At 44.2% G+C, this 22,117-nt stretch overlaps 1 protein-coding gene across 5 annotated transcripts in view; it reads left to right on the top strand.

Moving 5' to 3' along the window:
* LOC115169838 (ephrin type-B receptor 1) overlaps nt 1-21,021 on the top strand; it is a 394,957-nt gene extending 373,936 nt beyond the window's left edge. For 4 of the 5 annotated variants that reach the window (XM_029725852.1, XM_029725850.1, XM_029725847.1 and 1 more), the window contains 5 exons: nt 10,127-10,276; nt 12,380-12,573; nt 12,844-12,999; nt 14,166-15,825; nt 20,680-21,021. In XM_029725852.1, coding sequence (XP_029581712.1) covers nt 10,127-10,276; nt 12,380-12,573; nt 12,844-12,999; nt 14,166-14,280 — 615 coding nt within the window. In that variant the 3' untranslated portion in view covers nt 14,281-15,825; nt 20,680-21,021. Of the gene's footprint in view, nt 1-10,126; nt 10,277-12,379; nt 12,574-12,843; nt 13,000-14,165; nt 15,826-20,679 lie in introns of those variants that run through there. The other variant, XM_029725851.1, reaches the window with a different exon arrangement.
* The last annotated feature ends 1,096 nt before the right edge of the window (nt 21,022-22,117 follow it).

Here is a 22,117-nt window from a genome sequence, read left to right as displayed (position 1 = left end):
CTTTCATTTGAAACGACTGCTAATTAGTTATTTGTAATGGTTTATTATTCGATTGCTCCTGACAGTTGGAGGGAATACAGTGAGTCTGATTGGTGCAGTACACCAGAGTCTGTTCTTTAGTGAGGTCAGTTGTTTTAAAGGATGTAGTGAAACGGCTCGCTGCTTTGACGAAACTGCCTGAGGGCAACTTTTGTAAAATAATTTATATGCACACACTGTGCATGAGGAAATAAAATATATTTCCAATGTGTATGAGTCATTTACAACTAAAAACGCTAAGATGTTCTAAAAATAAAGGTGGTAAAGAATCTAAACATCAGCTATCAAGATAGTACAAATATAGGAGACTAAATTTAGTTCTTATCTATCTAAACATAGGAGATGATCTTTGAGAAATCAAGGACAAGACAACATCAATACAAACCCACGTCTACCTTTATTTAGAGAGCAGATGCTCCATCATCAGAAGATGATTATATTAGAACTCAACCGTGTGTGTGTGTGTGTGTGTGCGTGTGTGCGTGTGTGTGTGTGTGTGTGTGTGCACATGCGTGACTGTGCTTGTGCGTCCTTGAATGTGTCTGAGTCTCAGGTGTGAACGGGAAGTGTGACAGGTTTTGTAGAGGGGACGTGACCTCCTGTTGGTGGGTTTGGGAAGTGAATTGGCCACTAGGAAGGCAGACCGACCTGGGTCTCTGTGACCCCTGTGGTTAAGCCCTGCTAAAGGTGTTTTTCCTGAACAACAAATAAATAAGAAATACAAGATCACCTTCTGTCGGCTGTCTATCTTGTTGATGCTACAGAGGTTCAGAAGGGGTTAAAGGTTAGAATTGGACTATAGATTATGTTTTTCATGTTTGCCTGTTTCATGTACAAGACATCTTGAACATTAGATGATGCATCTCAAGGGTTTCATACTGTAATGGGATTCAAAATATAGATATATTTTGGTTTTACTATGGACTACTTTCAAAAAAAGATATGGTGCAATACCACATTGCTTTCACAGCAACTGTTTGTGTGCTTAACCTTTACCCAACCCAGGTATTCCCATTGACCTCTATGACACCAGAGGCCTGACACATAACACATAGACATAAACAGCTATTTGCACTCCATCCATAACCAAACCAGAGTCACACAACAGTCTCTTCAAGCGTTCCCCTTGACCTTACCGTGTCTGAGCACTAGCTTGGTCCTGACTGTCCTGGGGGAACGTTCTGGGAATGTTCTCTATCCACAGGGGAGAAGTTGTGGAGATGTTTGGCAGAGAGTCGGGGTCCTTGGGTCTCTCATGCATTCCTCTAATTAAGCTATGCATGCTGCCAAGCCTCCACAATGCCACGGCAGCTCCTTTCAATCGCTGACCTCCCTCCGCCGGTTACGAGGTGAACACCAAGGCAATCACAGAGCGAGGCCAGCGCGGCGGGCGAAGGCCGAGGGAATAAGGAAAATGTTATTCCGCCGACGACCCGTGAATTACGTCGCCATCGACCTCCTCCTCCTGCAAATGAATCACCTCATTTTTCCTGTCCTTCCTTTGTGATGTTTTCCTCCTATTTCGGGGTGACCAATTACCTGGCCTCCAGAGAGGTGCTGGGGAAGTTGCTGGAGGACATGCTGTTAATTGCATAGTGTTAACCCTGGAGTTGGAGCTCACACCACGGACATACGTTTACCTTCTTTCTCTTATTCTTTCCACTTATTTCTACAGCTATATTAGCACTATAATAGTTCTATCTATATATATCTATCTATCTATCTACAGTTGAAGTCGGAAGTTTACATGCACTTAGGTTGGAGTCATTAAAACTCGTTTTTCAACCACTCCCCAAATTTCTTGTTAACAAACTATAGTTTTGGCAAGTCGGTTAGGACATCTACTTTGTGCATGACACAAGTCATTTTTCCAACAATTGTTTACAGATAAATTATTTCACTTATAATTCACTACATCACAATTCCAGTGGGTCAGAAGTTTACAAACACTAAGTTGACTGTGCCTTTAAACAGCTTGGAAAATTCCAGAAAATGATGTCATGGCTTTAGAAGCTTCTGATAGGCTAATTGACGTAATTTAAGTCAATTGGAGGTATACCTGTGGATGTATTTCAAGGCCTACCTTCAAACTCAGTGCCTCTTTGCTTGACATCATGGGAAAATCATAAGAAATCAGCCAAGACCTCAGAAAAAAAATTGTAAACCTCCACAAGTCTGGTTCATCCTTGGGAGCAATTTCCAAACTCCTGAAAGTACCACGTTCATCTGTACAAACAATAGTACGCAAGTATAAACACTATGGGACCACACAGCTGTCATATCGCTCAGGAAGGAGATGCGTTCTGTCTCCTAGAGATGACGTACTTTGGTGCATAAAAGTGCAAATCAATCCCAGAACAACAGCAAAGGACCTTGTGAAGATGCTGGAGGAAACAGGTGCAAAAGTATCTATATCAACAGTAAAACAAGTCCTATATCAACATAACCTGAAGGCTGCTCAGCAAGGAATAAGCCACTGCTCCAAAACCGCCATAAAAAAGCCAGACTACGGTTTGCAACGGCACATGGGGACAAAGATCGTACTTTTTGGAGAAATGTCCTCTGGTCTGATGAAACAAAAATAGAACTGTTTGGCCATAATGACCATCGTTATGTTTGGAGGAAAAAGGGGGAGGCTTGCAAGCCGAAGAACACCATTCCAACCATGAAGCACAAGGGTGGCAGCATCATGTTGTGGGGATGCTTTGCTGCAGGAGAGACTGGTGCACTTCACAAAATAGATGGCATCATGAGGTAGGAACATTATGTGGATATATTGAAGCAACATCTCAAGACATCAGTCAGGAATGGTCGCAAATGGGTCTTCCAAATGGACAATGACACCAAGCATATTTCCAAAGTTGTGGCAAAATGTCTTAAGGACAACAAAGTCAAGGTATTAGAGTGGCCATCACAAAGCCCTGACCTCAATCCTATAGAACAGCATGTGCGAGTAAGGAGGCCTATAAACCTGACTCAGTTACACCAGCTCTGTCAGAAGAAACGGGCCAAAATTCACCCAACTTATTGTGGGAAGCTTGTGGAAGGCTACCCGAAACGTTTGACCCAAGTTAAACAATTTAAAGGCAATGCTACCTAATACTAATTGAGCGTATGTAAACTTCTGACCCACTGGGAATGTGATGAAAGAAATAAAAGCTGAAATAAATAATTCTCTCAACTATTATTCTGACATTTCACATTCTTAAAATAAAGTGGTGATCCTAACTGACCTAAGACAGGGAATTTTTACGAGGATTAAATGTCAGGAATTGTGAAAAACTGAGTTTAAATGTATTTGGCTAAGGTGTATGTAAACTTCCGACTTCATCTGTATCTATCTATTCTTTTCCCTGAGTGACCCAGAGGCTCAAGGAAGGACAGGCACAGTGTCGACGTGATGAGTGGTGTGTCACACAGTATTTGCTGTGTGTGTGTAAAGTGGCTGACTGCTCTCCACAGTGTTAGTGGTTAAAGATGTGAAAGGCTTTCAGTGGCTAATGGTGAGAGGTTGTGTGTGTGAAAAAGATTGGTGACTGGAAAGTGCAATGCAATCACACATTGTATTGAAAGTCAATGCCCTGAGGAGTAGAGAGAGCTGGCATTTGTGATTCAAGAGTGGTTGTATGTGGTTGTATGTTGGGCAGATGCCTCCCTTGTCACACGATGTATGTTGAGACTGAGAGGGTTGTTTGTGTGTGTATGGGTACGTCAATGCGTGTAAGTGTGAGTACGTCCATGTAGAGTTCTGCGCAGGACTGTTTTCTTCAACCCGTTCCCGCCCACTCTCGCTGCTTTTCCGACTCCCACCCGCTCCCGCAAGAACTGGTCCCAAACCCAACCGCAGTCCCGCAATGTTATTTTAGGTGTGTGACACAGCAAGCTTTGCAGCCCCGGTCCCAGCAATTTTGCCACCCTAGTCAAGATCAAAATGTGCAACAATAGCTTAAGAATTCTGTTAAAATACCAGAGATTCTCATGTGGCCAATTTGTATTTTTGGGCTATACTCTTAGCCCCCCGTAGGAGAACCCTTTGAAGAACCCTTTATGGTTCCAGGTAGAGCCCTTTTCGTTCCAGGTAGAACCCATTTAGGGTCCATGTAGAACCCTTTATCACAGAGGGTTCTACATTAACCCCTAAAGGGTTCTACCTGGAACCAAAAAGGGTTGTACCTGGAACCAAAAAAGATTCTACTACGGGGACAGTCGAAGAACCCTTTTTTCTGTATATCAGCCTACAGGGTAGACGCAGTTTGAAAGAGAGTAGAGTTGGGGTGAATATAGTTGAATGGACACTTAGGGGGCTTTCACACCAAAATGGTTTGGTGCGGTTTTACTGAACTCAGCTGCGTTTACCCCCTTAGTTCGGTTGGCTTGGACTGGTGTGAACACTCTATCTGCACTCGGGAGTGCCTTAAACAACGCACCGTGGTTCAGGCAGGATGAAAACGACTACATCAACCATGATCCTTTGCTAGTTACGGCCACTTTCACCATGATCCTTAGCGATACTTTGGTGCCATTCAGCCCCAATCAGCAATATGGCGTGCTTCAAATTCAAATACTTCCAGCTTCATGTGCCATCGGGACATTTCCATAGGAATACGTGGATGACGTCAGCGCTACTATCTACTGGTTTTCATGTCTATGGCTTCACCACACTAACCGTCTGGCACTATCAAACCCTTTGCTGTTTGATTGTCTTCCATTTGCATCATTTCCTCTTTCCCTTCCTTTTCCTTGGCATATGCCCCAAAGCCTCTTGTAAGTTTGTCACTTGTGTGAAATATTGATGTGGTCAAAGTTACAGGGGACTTAAGGGTAAAGAAGTGAAAAACTTGGGAGGAAAGTTTCCATTTGGTCTAAAGGGCCAGGATGTCCTTGCTCTCAAGAGTGCTTTTATAGGGACCAATATAGACCCTGAGCCTATGCAGCATTCATGTCCCTAACAGGGTTGTGTTCAATTCTATTTTATTTGTTATGAGGGTTGTGTTCATTACAGCACGTAATGAAAAACGTTTTAAAACGTTTTACAACAGAAAACAAAAAACAATTTGTTATTTTTTCAGTCTGTTTTCTTCTGTTTAGTCCCTTATGAACATGACCCAATGGGTCTTCTTTGCTTCTCTTGATTGAAGGCAAATTGTATTTACATTGCTGTAGAAAATAATGAAAATTGTACCAGGAAGTGCTTGACAAACGCATCCATCCAGACTCCATTATCAAAGCGGGGGAACATGGCTTCTTCTCCAAGTGTTTTCATGTTTGATTTGTACCTCTTGTCATGTGTGCCAGATCGGGCTGATATCTGTGACTGAGGTGGGCATTGATGATCCACCATCTGTGCCTGCATTGATGTACACTGTGTGGGCAGAGCATGATTCAAACATGGTATTCCACTGCATAGCACACTGAATGGGCAACCAGGTTTAATATGGAACAAAGATTTTGTCATAACACCCCAGAGACTGACAGTAGACAATATGGGATGTTTCTGGCCAGTCTGTCAGTTAGTAAGCTAGCGAGCTACCACAAATTAAGTCAGATGTCAGATTCTTCTATAGTTTTTGTCTAATGGGTCCTCGAAGAGACAAAGACAGAGAGAGTGACAGAGAGAGACATAAAGAGAGAGAGAGAGAGATAGAGAACAGAGAAAAAGAGATAGAAAACAGAGAGATAGCGAGAGATAAAAGAGAGAGAGAGAGAAAGAGGGTCACAGCATGCTAGTTCCTGAGAACAGAAAACACTGTGACACTGTTAAATGACACACAAGAAGAGACACATCAGTTCGTTCTTAAACATCCCAGGTGATCTCTTATGTGATGAGTCTCAGTGTGCTGTAAGCTGTAATTGCCTATGTTCAACCTCCTCAGAGTCATCTCAAGGGGACAGAATCCAAGGTCGCAGTCTAATATTAAACCACTGGAAAAGCCTGACAAAGATGTGCAAATGCATGATAAAAACGTAGGATCCACGCTGAGTTTAATTTGAGGGGCCCCTAGTGGCTCCTGAGTCATTAGGGGCCACAGAGGAAGTTACACAAGGGGAGAGGGCATTTCCAGAGGTGGTGTCATCAAGTTGACTATGTGAAGGTATATATTAACTGCAAAGACTACACAGACAACGTTTATTAATGGTCGGATTTCATACCACTTTGAGACCACCTGAGAAGTGTGTTAAAATAACTTTGTCCGATAGAGGAGCATAGACCTCATGTGACTCCTAGACTAGACTATTTAATTGAATTAAATAGCCATAGAATATGTGGGAACTTGGTGAAATGATGCCTGAAATAGTTCCAGGGAGTCAAATGTAAGTTCCTTTGAAGTTTGAAGTGGAACCTATTCTCCATTGCCCTGTAGACAGTGGAACGGTAGAAGGGCCTGCCTCTCCCAGACAGTCCCTGGGGTGTATTCTGTCTGTCTGTCTGTCTGTGTATTTGGACAGACTGCCAGCAATCGTTGCTTTCAGGACATTAAACGTCAGTTGATGGAGCACTTTGCCCAGCCTAAGTAAATGTGCTCGGGACTACTTGAGTGTGCATTGTTAAGGAATGGATTGCCGAAAAGTTGGGGCATGGTACTGTGTCAGTGGCATTACTGGGAGTTCACAGATTTTTCTTCCACCGGAAGGGAATGAATCTGCATTTGGGGACAGCTGCTGCTTTAGCAACAACATGATGATACTGTTTGATGTCTCTTGGAGAGATGGGGTGGGTGAGGTTGCATGCATCAGCAATGAAAAACAAAACACAGTGTTAAAGGATTGAGGACTCTCATAGTGGGAGAAGATCGTTCAGGGGATTTCATCTACATTTACTACGATTAGATAAACCACTCCATCTTCAGCTGAAGTGCCTGCAGAGACATATAAAGCCCATTAGTTTATTTTTAATTTTTACATGGGACAGATAGGACAACCGCCAACACAAAACACTGCAAGTTCTTTTTAAAGATCCTTACTGTCATTTTATTTTTTGTAATTTGAAATAGATTTCTAAGTCTTTTTGTAAATGATTGTAAAGAGTGATACAAACTGCCATTTGACACTCTAGATTCCCCTTCAGTCTATAGATTGCTAGTGACATGCTCCATTGAATTGCTGGATACATACTGCATCTCTCATAGTACACGTTAGCAATTGCAGGTGTCCCACTTGTAGAAGCTGAAGAACATATGCACGTCCAGGTACATTTAGCAGGTTTTGGAGTTGTAGGTGAACTCATGGAGAATGAAAAGGAAAAGGCTGCACACTGCTGCTCATGTTCCTAGGGGATTTATCACAACAATGTTTTGATCAGGCATCCATTTCCTTTTTATTTTCTCATGTTTCCTAGGGAGCTCCTCAAAACGCACACACTCTGCACCTGAACACATGTTCATTTCCTCAGACCTGTCTGTCACAAATCGCCACACCATCCGCCATCTCCCATGATCCTCCTTAACCCTGACAGCACTCTGTCCACTCCCTGCAGGTCTACCCCAGATGTGCCACTACACCTGTCACTTTATCTGTCACAACCGGTCACGACCAGTTACAACCTGTCACAGCTAGTCAGTACTACTCACTTTGTGTCAGATCATCTTGTTGACATCAGCGTGGTGACCCACTGCTGGTGTTTGAAGTTGATCTGGAGGGAACTGTTTGAAGTGAGAATCCTCGCAATGCTCCATGTCTCAGTATGGCTGGTCCGCAATAATCAAGTATAAAACTGTTGTTTTGTGGACTAAAGTCACGTTGTATATATAATCTAGTTTCAAAGACGTCGTGAGAGAACAATTATGCTCTCACGTTGACATTAAGATCTGAATATTATTTATGTGATAAGCAGCTAGCTGAAGAGATTGATGGAGCTTGGCTGGAGGTTGATATACGGTTTAGCTGAGAGCGGTTGTTTTACATGAAGGCATGTCTCTGTGTGTGCTCTCTAAGACTCAAGGCCACCACATAGAACAGCATGTTCCTTTCTCACTGGCTTGTACTGTCTGCCTTGTGAGTGAAATGGTATTGGCTGTCTCAGACACACACATGCTCTCTCTCTCTCTTTCTTTCTTTCTTTCTTTCTTTCTTTCTTTCTTTCTTTCTTTCTTTCTTTCTTTCTTTCTCTCACGCTTTCCCTCTCTTCCTCTCTCCCTCCCTGGGGTATTCACAGTATTTTCTCCTCCTAAGTTAATAAATAAAAATCCAATGCTGCTTTTTATTATATATTTGTCTTCTTCCTCTGTCTGTTTTCCTGCCCGGTCTGTTCTGTTCAGCAGCACTTTGTGTTATTAAAGTGTTGTTTTGGCAGGGCCCGGGCGCTAGCAACTAGCTCGCCCACAGCGGTAATTATCTGCATAGTTGCCTCACGAACGCGGCAGCCGTGAAAATGTTATTAGCTTAGCCTGTCTGCGAGGTGCGGTGCATGGCGACGTGGGCGGGGGGGGGGGGGGGATAAGATTGTCTTCCTAGCCATCGTGCTTCTGCATTGCTTGCTCTTCAGAATTTTAGGTTACTGTGAAGCACTTTGTGACAGCTGCTTATCTAAAAAGGGCTTTATAAATACATTTGATTGAAATGTGATTGATATGGAGAGGCTCTAATACAAGGCTTTGAGGTCAGAGCTCAGATAGAGGAACTTGGAAGAGACAGTGTATTTATATTTCTTACTGTTCTTTTCAACTGGCGTGTGTCCAAGTCGAAATAGTCGCTTTGAAGCATGGGTCTAACAAAGTTAGAGATTAGATGGAGGAGCTGGGTTTCTTTTCATTGGTGCAGTTGATCTTGTATTCATGTGTTTTTCTATAGCCTTTTGACAGAACGGAGGTAAAAGATAGAGCCTTCTGGTGCCTGGAATCAGATGAGAGGCTTTAGTTACTGGAAGAAGAACCCTGGGATCTGAGAAAAGCACAACGGTCATCAGAGCTTACATAGATATCCATCAGTCTTCTGTATCTCAACGAATTACAAAAACACACTTCCATATGAACACTCCCAACCTCTTTCTCCCTCTCTCTCTCTCTCTCTCTCTTACTCACTCACACACCCTCCTCCTACCTCCCTGCTCTGCCTCCACTGAGGTCAGAGGTTAACATCATGTTCGGGGTTAGGAGCTCACAGAGGTCAAATGCTCTGAGCTGGGCCTTAACGAGCTCAGTCTGAGTCCTCTGGACCTCTACACACACACACACACACACACACACACACACACACACACACACACACACACACACACACACACACACACACACACACGCACGCACGCACACACACACGAGCACACACATAATTGCACACAGACACACACTCTTGCACATGCATGCACACATGCACACACACACACGCACGCATGCACGCACACACACACACACACACACACACACACACACAATACATCTCCTGGTCAGAGTCCCGGTGGGACTGAGGGAGAAAGCCAGGAGGGCAGGGTGGGCCTTGTCTCGCTCTCCCGTCTCTCCTTTCAAGCCCAGCTTATCTACACATGCACAGGTTGAACTAATTGGCATTATTAAGCTGGCCTGGCCGGATACAACGGAAACTGCCAAGGGGCCTACAAACAGGTGTGTGTAGAGGAAATCTTAAACAAGCCACCCGTCAATTTCAATCAGTACCATGCATGGCTCGCTGCAGGCCCAGGTAGGCCAATTACAAACAGACACGCTCGACAGGCACGCTCAAACCCCGACCAAGCCCCTCTTATTCAAACTCATGGGAACCGGGAGAGATGTGCTGTGGTTCGATGTGTGAGGAGGAACAGAGGTTCCCTGCTGCTGGATCGATAGCGGATGGAGGGAAGGAGGAGTGGAGGGATAGAGAGATTGTAGTTGTCTTTTGGTTCGAAGGGTTTTAATTGGACTAATCATGTCGTTCTCTCTCCCTCTTCCGCTCACTCTCTCCCCTCTCTTTCTCTGCCCTCCCTCTCTCTCTCCCCCTCCCACCCTCCCTTCCCCTCCCTCTCTCCCTCTCTCTCCTCTCACTCTCCCTCTCCCATCCCCCTCTCTCTTTCTATCTCCCCCCCTCCCTCACCCCCCTCTCTCTCACCCTCCCTTCCCCTCTATTCCTCCCCTCTCTCTCTCCCTCTCCCTCTCAGGGGGGTAAGATCCCGGTGAGGTGGACGGCTCCAGAGGCCATCGCCTACAGGAAGTTCACCTCAGCCAGTGACGTGTGGAGCTATGGCATTGTCATGTGGGAGGTGATGTCATTCGGAGAGAGACCCTACTGGGACATGTCTAATCAGGATGTGAGTAGTATTGTCATGTTGAACTTTTAAATGTTGTTCTAAGGCGTATAGAAATATTCATATAATTCAAAATTCCAATCAATCAAATTAATTTATGATGCCCTCTTTACATAAGCAGTAGACACAAAAGTGATTTTACAGTAACCGGGCTAAGACCCCAAAGCAGAGGCAGTGAATGAGCATTCAGATGACCCTTCTATTTGTTTATGTTGTGTCATAAAATGGAACCTTCTCAGACATAACAACTCAGCTAGACAAGAGGATTCCCACTGGAAATGTCCTTGACAATGAGCAGATTCTCACAAAGGCAGAATTTCACACAAGCACGTTATCTCCTCTGTCCTTCTTTTTGCTACGTCCCCCAAATCTCACACAATGAGATCTATCACACATGCTCACACTCACAAACACCCCCAACACACACACACACACCAATGAGCTCCATATCCCCATCCGGCCAACGGGTCTCTCTGGAGCCTGGTGCACCAGGCCTGGCCAAGCCAGCAGATGTTCCCTCTCTGGGCCAGCAGCATGCCGGCAGCGACTGGTGGGACACACACACAGGGAGGAGGCCTGGCACTGCTCACAGCATGGCCTGCTGTTCTCTTCAGGCAGAACACACACACATCTGTGTACACTAATAACACACATGCCAACTCGCACACACAAAACACATACAGACACACAGGCTAATGCACACATGATGCACTGACAAACACAAATACACAAGTTTGTGTGCACATACACATGCCCACTTACACACCTATGATAAATGCACACACACACACACACTCGCCTGCACATGCATGTAAATGCACTCACATACACTTCCCCTTATGCACCATTTGTCAAGATTCTGCTGAATTGCAGTGCTCTCAGTGGTAGCATGGGAGCCTATAGAGCGTCGTCCCATTTCTGATGATGATTCATTTTCACACGCTAGAATCTCTATCGGTGTCAACTTTTCCTGACTTTTCCCTGATTCAACCTTTAAGGGGTAACAATCCATCATACGGTATACCATTTGAACATGCTACGATTTAGAGAGGGAGCGAGCATTTGTCTTTCTATCGAAAACCCTTTTTGTCTTTGTATAAGGCCATGTGCAGCATAGCTACAGTACAGCACTACTTATCTACCATCAGGCCTTCATAGCCTTTGCAGTTTCTACGGAACTAGTGTCAAGTACCTGCATTTCACCACATTAATTAAATGCACTCAGCCCTTTCCCAAGACACTTTCCCACAGTGTCAGAGTATAGGTCCTCTCCATCCTTTTATACCGACGTGTGATTCGCTAGTGTCAAGTAGGAAGGGCACCTCAGCCTGAGTGCTGTCTGTAGATTAATCGGTGAGAGAGAGGGGGAGAGAGAGAGAAGCAGAAAGATAGAAGGAGAGAGAGAGATTGACGCTAAGTGAATTGCTCACTAACCACTCAATGAAACAGAGAAACTAGGGCCTGGTGTTACAGTGATTTAGCAAAGGGGTCTAGAGGAAGAGGGAAAGTGAAAGGGAAGCAGAAAGGCTTCTATAAATCTCAGCTTTTCCTACAATTCTCTGATTTACTGCACATTATTGATCTCCTGTAATCATGAACTGGAGTCTAGTGACTACCCTCGGATGTCTTCCTAATTGGCCTTCTCTATGGCACTGTCTGGCAATGGTCCACCTACCTTGTCACTCTGAGTAGCCCTATTTAGACCCCTGTCTAGCATGAACTTCTGGATTCAAATATGTTTTATTACATATAAAACATATACAGGTATCAATGTACTGTATACAAATTACATTTAGTTTTTTACAAAAAACACAACAGGAACATACCAAAAATGATAACAGGAGTATTACATCAAGATATCATTGGATTTAAACAGCATGAACCTCAAATGACTACCTTCCACTGACTACCTTCTGCCTTCTCCACAATAGTCCTGTCTAACATGACCCTTACTGACTACCTTCTGCCTTCTCCACAATAGTCCTGTCTAACATGACCCTTACTGACTACCTTCTGCCTTCTCCACAATAGTCCTGTCTAACATGACCCTTACTGACTACCTTATGCCTTCTCCACAATACCCTCTGCCCCCCTCTCTGTCCCCAGGTGATCAATGCCATAGAGCAGGACTACCGGCTGCCCCCTCCCATGGACTGCCCCTCGGCCCTGCACCAACTCATGCTGGACTGCTGGCAGAAGGACCGCAACGCCCGGCCACGTTTCACTGACATCGTCAACACCCTGGACAAGATGATCCGCAACCCAGCCAGTCTCAAACAAGTGGCCAGCATCCCTGCAGTGTGAGTACATACATAGAAAAATATATGTAGGTTACCCCCCCCACATACACATACACAGACTTCCTTAAACATGAAAGCCTATACCTCCACTCTGCACCATCAAAGCATCTCTCTCCTCTCTTTCTTTTTCTTTCTTTCTTTCTTTCTTTCTCTCTTTCTCTCTCCCTCTCTCTCCCTTACTTACCTTACTTACTCCTCCTCTCCCTCTCTCCTCCTCTCACTCTATCCTCTTTCTCTCTCGTCCTCTCCCTCTCTCCTCTTCTCCTTCAGGCCTTCCCAGCCCCTGTTGGACCGTTCTATCCCAGACTTCAACACCTTTAGTTCAGTGGGAGAGTGGCTGGGAGCCATCAAGATGACACAGTACAGAGACAACTTTCTCAACTCTGGCTTCACCTCCCTGCAACTGGTAGCACAGATGACCTCTGAGTGAGTCACACACACACATGCAGAGATGGGCATTATTTCTGTTACATGTATTTGAAATATGTATTTCAATTACTTCTGAGTATTTTGTAATTGGTATTACACTGGGCTAAACTATGCTCCGATGTATTTTGTAGCAAGATACTTTTGAGAGCTGTAATTTGTATTTTCAAAATACAAAATCATTTTACATACCATTTTTTTGGTATCAGAAGTCTGATGGCACTATGGTGTGATAAGGGTGTCTGCTAAATTAACTAAATATGAATGGATATGTAAAAAATGTAAATTGCAAAGCATCCTAAGTATTATTCGCATGAGCTCCGCCCCGAAACAAGGCCAATAATAATACTCAGCATGCTTTGCAGTTCATTTTGGTATGTTCATTTTCACATCCAGAGTGACTTGCTCAGTTAAGGTAGATAAACAACAACATATCACAGTCATAGCAAGTAAAATATTTCTGTAACTGTTACTGAGAATGTTGTTGCTGTTCGGGCCGGCGTTTTGCAAATGGATTTTTGTATTTTCAGACACAAAATACACATATTTTAATTAAATACATTACAAAATACAGGAATTTTGTAATTGTGTTTTGTAACAGGGTCACACACGCATGCACGCACACGCACGCAGAGAAACACACACACACAGAAACACACATGAACACTCGTGAGCAAGCATTCATGTACACACGCACATTTAATCTAAAATCAATGATAATCCTGTCCAAATATTGGCCCTAAGAGACACCGCTATCTGTGCATTTGATGTTTTGTACATCTTTCTGGCTTCATAATGTTGTTTCTGAAATGTAGTATCATGATTTTAATCATCAAAGAGAGCCAAGGCCAGATCTCTGAGAGGAAGACACATTGGGTTTGTTGTTTTCTTCTTCACAGCCAGTGGCTAACAGTCCTGACATGACCTCGGGCTTTGGTTATCTGTGTAAATGTATTACACACCAAATGAATGTCTGTTTATGTACTTGCTTCTTCAGTACACACAGTTGAGGCATTGCAGATACAGTACTTAATACACATCTTAGTATTGACATATGTCCTGTCTTGCTTTCGCTTCCTCTCTCTCTCTCTCACTCTCTCTCTCATTCTCTCTCTCTCTTTCTCTCTCCCCACCCCCTTCCGCTCTCCCCCTCTCCCTTTTTCCAGAGACCTCCTCAGGATAGGTGTGACCCTGGCGGGCCACCAGAAGAAGATCCTGAGTAACGTTGCCTCCATGCGGGTCCAGATGAGCCAGTGCCAGTCGCCCACCACCATGGCATGACTGGAGGGGGCGCCGTGCCATGGGTCGGGCAGCATTCAGGCAGGCAGGGACTACAGCAGGAAGGACTACCCCCCTCACCGAATGACCCCCAACTCGTCGGGACGCGCCAGGGTCGAGACTATCATCCTCATCTAATGGAACATCATAATAGCAGTAGACCAGGGTCCAGACCAATACTAACTATCACCTTCCACTAATCTGAGTTATAATGAGTTATGATCCAGAGTTCAGTGGGTTCAGAGAATGTTTTTTCTAATCTTAATCTGTGAGTTCTACAGTCCTGGAGTCTGTAGTGGACAAATTATCATCCTAGTCTGAACTATCCATTGTCTGGAGTTCCATGGGTTCAGATACTTTTGTCACATCTTAATCTGTGGCCATGGACTATACTATCATCCATGGATTATCATCAGTGTGTAGGCCTGTGTAATTTCACATCTGGAGCCCATGGTATATAGAATATGATCGTATTGTGCTGTAATCTAACCCCAGACCACCACAGGCTGACACGGGGATGGAGTCTGGGACTATCAGATGTATATCTTTACTGGATGATGGTAGACTGGAGAGGAGGACCAAGTAGAAGCCATTTTGAAGAGGAAGTTCATGTCATCAGAAGGTCTCTGATATGTCATTTGAACCCAGGCCTTCTTCAAAGACTAGTAAGGATGCTTGGCCTGGCTAGGAGCAGCGGAATGAAATGCGCGTAGGAAGAAAGCAATTCAAATTCACTATACATTATCAATATACATACATACAGAAAATGATACAGAGGCATACTGTGGTGTATGGTTGATTTGGTTTGACCATTTATCACCTTGTATTTTTTCTTCATTCAAAACTTTTGACATCTTGGAGATCTCATCAAGGTCAACAGTTGAACTGGCAGGAAAGGAGAGCTTTTGAGACATTTGTTGATATCTTGTTTTGTTTTTAACCATAAAAGCAGGGAACTCAGACCTCTCTTCCATTTTTTCACCTTAACACTACCTGTCGATGTCTGGGCTGATGGCCTTGCCAAAGGACTAGTGAAACGGCCTCGCCCAGATTCTGAGAATATATAAAAATATGTATATCTCTAACTAAATATGAATATATCTTCAGAATAAATCTTCATATTGAAGGTGATGTGTATGAATATGTATGTACAAAACTCTCTCTGCTTGCATTTTTGGCAAAGATGACGTTTTTGTGCACTGAATTGTAATGGAGATAGACACATACAATGCTGAGGGGTCACAATCCTGAATGAACTTTGACCTGGAAATAAATGTACAAAGGACCATGTACAAATTACTGTTTCTATAGATGTGTATAAAACAACTGTAGGGATAAAAAAAACGTGACCAAAACGTCCATTCTCTGGAGAGCCCATGTTAAATGTGAGTGTATCCATGCCGTATCTTGCTGATGAGCACTTACTTGTACAGATGATGTTGTTTCTTCTTTATTTCTTCGTTTGTTGTTTGTGTTGAAGGGATTGGAACCGTCCAGAATGAGAAGGAGAGTGGAGAGTGTCTCGTCTCATCTGGCCAAATGTCTATGGTATGTATCTCCTATCGATCCTCATAGTAACTGTATTGGCAATGAATATCATACATCCTCACAAATGTGGTTTATTGGGAAACAGTAACGGTAATGAAATAAATAATCTGAAAGACGATCATGGAGTTGCTGGGGTCAAGTTCAGGATTTCATTATAACTACATATCATTGCCATTTAAAACATCGCCTTCATTTTCCTAGACATTCTCTAGGCATTCTGGCTGAAGAATGGCATCATTTACTTCATATTCGGCCATTTTATGAATAGCCGATAAGCTAATCAAGACATCTCAGATTGGAGAGGGGTGTGTGTGTGTGTGTGTGTGTGTGTGTGTGTGTGTGTGTGTGTGTGTGTGTGTGTGTGTGTGTGTGTGTGTGTGTGTGTGTGTGTGTGTGTGTGTGTGTGTGAGAGAGAACGAACATCTGGGCCTGGCTTTGCCAACAGATGCCTGATGCCATCCTGATGAACACACAGACTTAAACAGCTTACAGAGGCACTCCACATACACACATACACTACAGTCAGTCCCCCATGGCCAGCTAGAGCTGAGCCACTGACTTATCTATCCAGACCACTACAGTGTCACCATATGGATAGCCTCGGTGTTAGGAAGGGGTGATGTAGCGCCTCCAAGGAGTTCTGCTCATACATTAGTCCACCACACACCTGTTACCTTAAGTGGCTAGCTTTATATAGTACACTGAAATCAAAGTTCATTGTAAGTATAGGTAAGTTACGTTCCACATACTTTGGCCACTATTTATTTATATGTCCATAATGGGGTGAAAACTTCCACTTAAGTCAAATTTTCACTGGTTGTTGGGATTTGCACCAATGTCTGTATGTGGAACACAGTCTATTGTAATTGGTGGGAGAGGTATATTCTTAAGATGGAGGCTACTGATGACATGAATGGTTTTTGATGGTGTTTGAGAGAGAGTATTCTTTTGAGTATGTTTAAGATGGTCGTCTAGGAGGCGAAGCTGACGTGAGAGGTCTTATGGTTACATAGGGTTGATTGTACTACTAGGCCAGCTCTTGTCTATGCTAGCAGGCTGTGATTGCAGTGTGATTGGTGTAGTGTAGTCTCAAAGATTGTCTTAAACCAATCACACTGGATCTCAACTATGTCTGACAGCAAGGTGTAGGAACCTGCTGGTTCATGATAGGTTGAACTGCTCTGATGAATGTGACTGTAACGAACGTCGTAGAGAGGTGACCAAGATGCAGCGTGGCACGTGTTCATGATTATTTATTTTAATCAAACAAACACTTGAACAAAAATAACAAAGGGAAACGAAAGCGCACAGTTCTGTCAGATACAGAAACACAAAACAGAAAACAACTACCCACAAACACAGGTGGGAAAAGGCTGCCTAAGTATGATTCCTAATCAGAGACAACGATAGACAGCTGTCTCTGCCCGCTGATCCCCCCGCTTCTGTGTCGCCGGAGGAACCAGACCGTGGATCATCGCCGGAGGCTCTGAACTGCCGACCGCCGCTGAAGACTCCGGGCTGCAGGCCACCGCTGAAGACTCCGGGCTGCAGGCCGTCTCAGGAGGTCCCGGGCTGCAGGCCGTCTCAGGAGGTCCCGGGCCGCAGGCCGTCTCAGGAGGTTCCGGGCCGCGGGCCGTCTCAGGAGGTTCCGGGCCGCGGGCCGTCTCAGGAGGTTCCGGGCCGCGGGCCGTCTCAGGAGGTTCCGGACCGCGGGCCGTCTCAGGAGGTTCCGGGCCGCGGGCCGTCTCAGGAGGTTCCGGACCGTAGGCCGTCTCAGGAGGTTCCGGGCTGCAGGCCGTCTCAGGAGGTTCCGCGCCGTGGACCGTTGCTACAGGCTCCGCGCCTTGGATCGTCACTGCAGGCTCCGCGCCATGGATCACCACTGGAGGCTTTGTCCCATGGATCATCACTGGAGGCTCCGGGCCATGGATTATCACTGGAGGCTCCGTGCCATGGATCATCTCTACAGGCTCCGGGCCATGGATCATCCCTACAGGCTTCTTGCCATGGATTATCCCTACAGGCTCCGGGCCATGGATCATCACTGGAGGCTTTGTGTCATGGATCATCACTGGAGGCTAAGGTCTCAACCCTGACTCCGCCAATCTACCCGTGTGCCCCCCCCCCAAAAAAATAAATAATTGGGGGGGCTGCCTCTCGTGCTTCCGCCCTTGCCGTGCTAGTTCCTCTCTCACTGCCTTCAACTGCTTCCCCGGCAGGCTTCTGTATCTCTTCAATACTTGCCCCCAAGTCCAGTCTATCCTCTCCTCCAACTCCTCCAGAGACCAGGAATCCATCTCCTCCCGGGCACGCTGCTTGATCCAGTTGTGGTGGGTAATTCTGTAACGAACGTCGTAGAGAGGTGACCAAGATGCAGCGTGGCACGTGTTCATGATTATTTATTTGAATCAAACAAACACTCGAACAAAAATAACAAAGGGAAACGAAAGCGCACAGTTCTGTCAGATACAGAAACACAAACAGAAAACAACTACCCACAAACACAGGTGGGAAAAGGCTGCCTAAGTATGATTCCTAATCAGAGACAACGATAGACAGCTGTCTCTGATTAGGAACCATACTCGGCCCAAAACAAAGAAATACAGAACATAGAATACCCACCCCACACCTTGACCTAACAAAATAGAGAAATAAACCGTCTCTCTCAGGTTAGGGCGTGACAGTTACTCGGCAAAAGTGAATACTTGTTTTATTACCAATCAAATAAAGGAGCCATATGAAGACGCTGATCCACAGGAATATCCACTTCATTAAAGCAGGAATTCAATGTAAAATTAACTACTCACCGCTGTTAAAGATACAGCTATAATCAGTAGCAGTGAATTATAACTTATGAATCACATATAGCCATAATAATTACAGTGCATTTGTCTGAGAACCCTGTTGATTTCAGTGACAGCAGAGGGGAAAGGCAGTTGATTATCTACAGATTAGGCCCATGTATAAAGTTGTAACACAAAATACCTTAACATCGTTGTAACTTATTGCATCGATCTATTGTAACAGCATCCTCAGGTGTTTTGTAATGACAAACTACTGCTTCCCCAAACACAGATATCCTAGCCTGCTGTTACCACTAACCAGCCTCGGACAGCGTTGGGCTATTATTTTAGGAGGAGTGTGGATCCATGACTTAGACTGAGGTACCCACCGTGTCATCTGAAATTAGAAATCGATGGCAGCCCATTAGCAGGTTATTAAGTATCCTCAAGCCCTTTACCCTTTCCTTCTCCCCTCTGTCTCATCTCTCCACCCCTCACTTGATCCTCGTCTTGGCCAGGCTCCAGCTCATTTATCCGGGGTGTAACGAACCTGTCCAGGTCTGGGTATGGGTTTAGGTCTGGGCATCGCCAGGCCTGACTGGCTTGAGCTAGGACTGAGAAATGACCTCTATCTGGATCACTGCTCCAGTGCACAAGGCAGACATGGGACCAGGCCACCTGCTGGGGCCTCAAAGTCTGGCAGGGGTCTGATCAGCCGCAGGGAAAGAGACGGATGGAGCTGGGTCCAGGCATACACGTGAACACATGCACACACGCACACAGACTGATACAGGCAGAGATGCACAAACACACAGGCACACACACAAACACACACACAACACACTATTGGCTCCCTCACAGCTTCTCCACCACAGCTCTTGATGAAGAGAGAGTGGGTCAGGACCTGACAGTGTGTGTCTGTGAGGGAAAACGAGAGGGAATGAGAGAAGAGAGGAAGTTGGCAGACTATAAAACAGTAACACTATTCTTTAAAGCAATGTATATTGGATATATAATATATCCTGTATATATATATATATATATATATATAATTGTTGTAGTGCAGCCTATAATATAGACCTAAGACCACCTGAGTTGTTTGAATAAACCCTGTGTGACAATCTAAACGTTAAGCTCGTTAGGTTGACACCTAGCAGTTCAAATTCCTTTCAACATCATTCACACAAGCCCGGAGTACGCTACACATAACCATTCATTCTTCTGATTAATTATGTATATTTACTTAATGCAAGGATCTCATTTCAATCAATTAGCTACGCTTCCATTCAACCACGTATCAAGTATTTGCCATGCAACATGTCTGTGTGAATGAGATGACAGTGCAGTCTATAATTTTTCAATTTTTTCAAATTGCTAATGTTTGTCTTAGTAAAATGCTGACTCTAATAGCATTCCACTTCAATATTGTGACATGAAAAAGCAATCAGTGCTCTCTCCATAAAAGCCATTTCAGAATTTGCTGTCATTGTCCCATCCACTCCTCTTACAAAAAAGTTGCCTGATTTACTTCATATCTATTCATAAATGTAAAAGGACTGTTGTGTGGATCACTTAAGTAATATGGCCCAGGGGGTGTGGTATATGGACAATATACCACGGCTAAGGGCTGTTCTTAAGCACGACACAACGCGAAGTGCCTGGATACAGCCCTTAGCCGTCATATATTGGCAATATACCACACCCCCTGGGCCTTATTGCCCGAGGTGCCTTATTGCTATTATAAACTGGTTACCAACTTAATTAGAGCAATAAAATCAATGTTTTGTCATACACAAGTTATACCATGGTTTGATATACCATGGCTTTCAGCCAATCAGCATTCAGGGCTCGAACCACCCAGTTTATACTTTGGTATAAGATTTTACAATGCCATCTGTTTTGATTTGTCCCGTCTCAGGCTGAAAAGTGGGCCTGAGTGTGTCCATTCTTTCTGATGATTGCTGTTGCAGACATGTCAAGGCTAATCCATGTTTTGGAAAGTGTTGATTTGTTTCATTTAAGGGTTAACACAACCAGCTAATTCCTCTATCTCTGTGTACTTGTATTTCAGATGATGGACACACACACACACACACACACACACACACACACACACACACACACACACACACACACACACACACACACACACACACACAACAGACCCATCATTGCTCAGGACAGCCAATAAGGATGAAGACAGCACGACAGGGAAGATGACCTCACTTTACGGTACACACAAGACGAAGGAACCAAATGTGTTTGTGTGTGTGTTTGATTTCCTGTGTGTCTCTATCTGTATAGCTACCACTTGTATACTGTGAGGAGTATGTGTCCAAGTTTGTAAACTGTAACTTTCTGAGAACTATTGTACTAAAAATGCACTCAATAAACGCCTTGGAAAACAAGTAAATCACCGGCAGTCCCAGACTCTGTGAACAATTATGATTATTCCAGTTTTTTCCACTTCTATTGTGAGAACAGAGCAAAATAGTTCAAAGTTATTATTCAATAACGCAACAGAGCCATGCTGTCACTGAAATGCATGAGGCAGAGAAGCTGAAGGATAATGTTTTTGTGAATAATGCTTTTCAATTATATTGGGGGCGAAATAAGCAGCTCTTGTCACTCCTGTCACTCGCCCACACACACACACACACACACACACACACACACACACACACACACACACACACACACACACCTGTCACCATTGCACCACTGTAAAAAGCCATCAAGTTGCTAATAAACGAGACATCACTCCAAATCCACAGAAACTTCCTAAGAAATCAACACTGAGCGTTGCCAAGAAAAATGACAATATTGAGACAAACTAGCTGAAATGAGCCTCTCCTGCTCTCCCTACTCACGCTCACACTGTAGTGTGTGTTGGCAGACTGAAGCCTGTAGGGCTCCTACACAGGAGAATGTGTTGTACCACAGTAATTATCTGGTTAATGAAGTGACTCATAAGGCATGGGGACACACTCACTGCACTGCTCCTTCATATTGGTTGGTAATTGATTGATAACATCCTGTTCGTTATTAGTAGAGAGAAGTGCGATGATTTTGCCAGGAAAGGGAGAAAAAAAATTGAAAGGGGGTGTAAAAGCGGCCTGTTACATGATGAGGCATTGAAGCAATAATTTAATTCCAAAGTGTATTGGCAATGGATTTTGTTTTATACAACTTGAAGAGGGTTGTGCCAGCTAACACAACATACAAGCCACTTTCTACTTTGGTTCTAAACTGTCACAACAGTGAACCTGAAGACATTAAGGCATGGATTCAGTTCGATCACGTTGTCCACAATGCACATTTTAAAGGCAATGTTCCCACTTTCACGGAGACCACATTCACGGTAAATGCTGCGTAAAAGTAGAGACTCAGCTATAAAATAGTACATCATACACTGCAGTTGAGGAACAATGGGAAATTAATTCTGCTTTGAAAGTTAATAAACTTGAAACCCACTTTTGAGAAAATGGCCCTTGAATATTTTGGAACAC

Source organism: Salmo trutta, chromosome 31, assembly GCF_901001165.1.
Source record: "Salmo trutta chromosome 31, fSalTru1.1, whole genome shotgun sequence".
NCBI lineage: Eukaryota > Metazoa > Chordata > Actinopteri > Salmoniformes > Salmonidae > Salmo > Salmo trutta.
The sequence above is the reverse complement of the archived record's forward strand: the minus strand, read 5'-3'. Positions and strand labels throughout refer to the sequence as shown.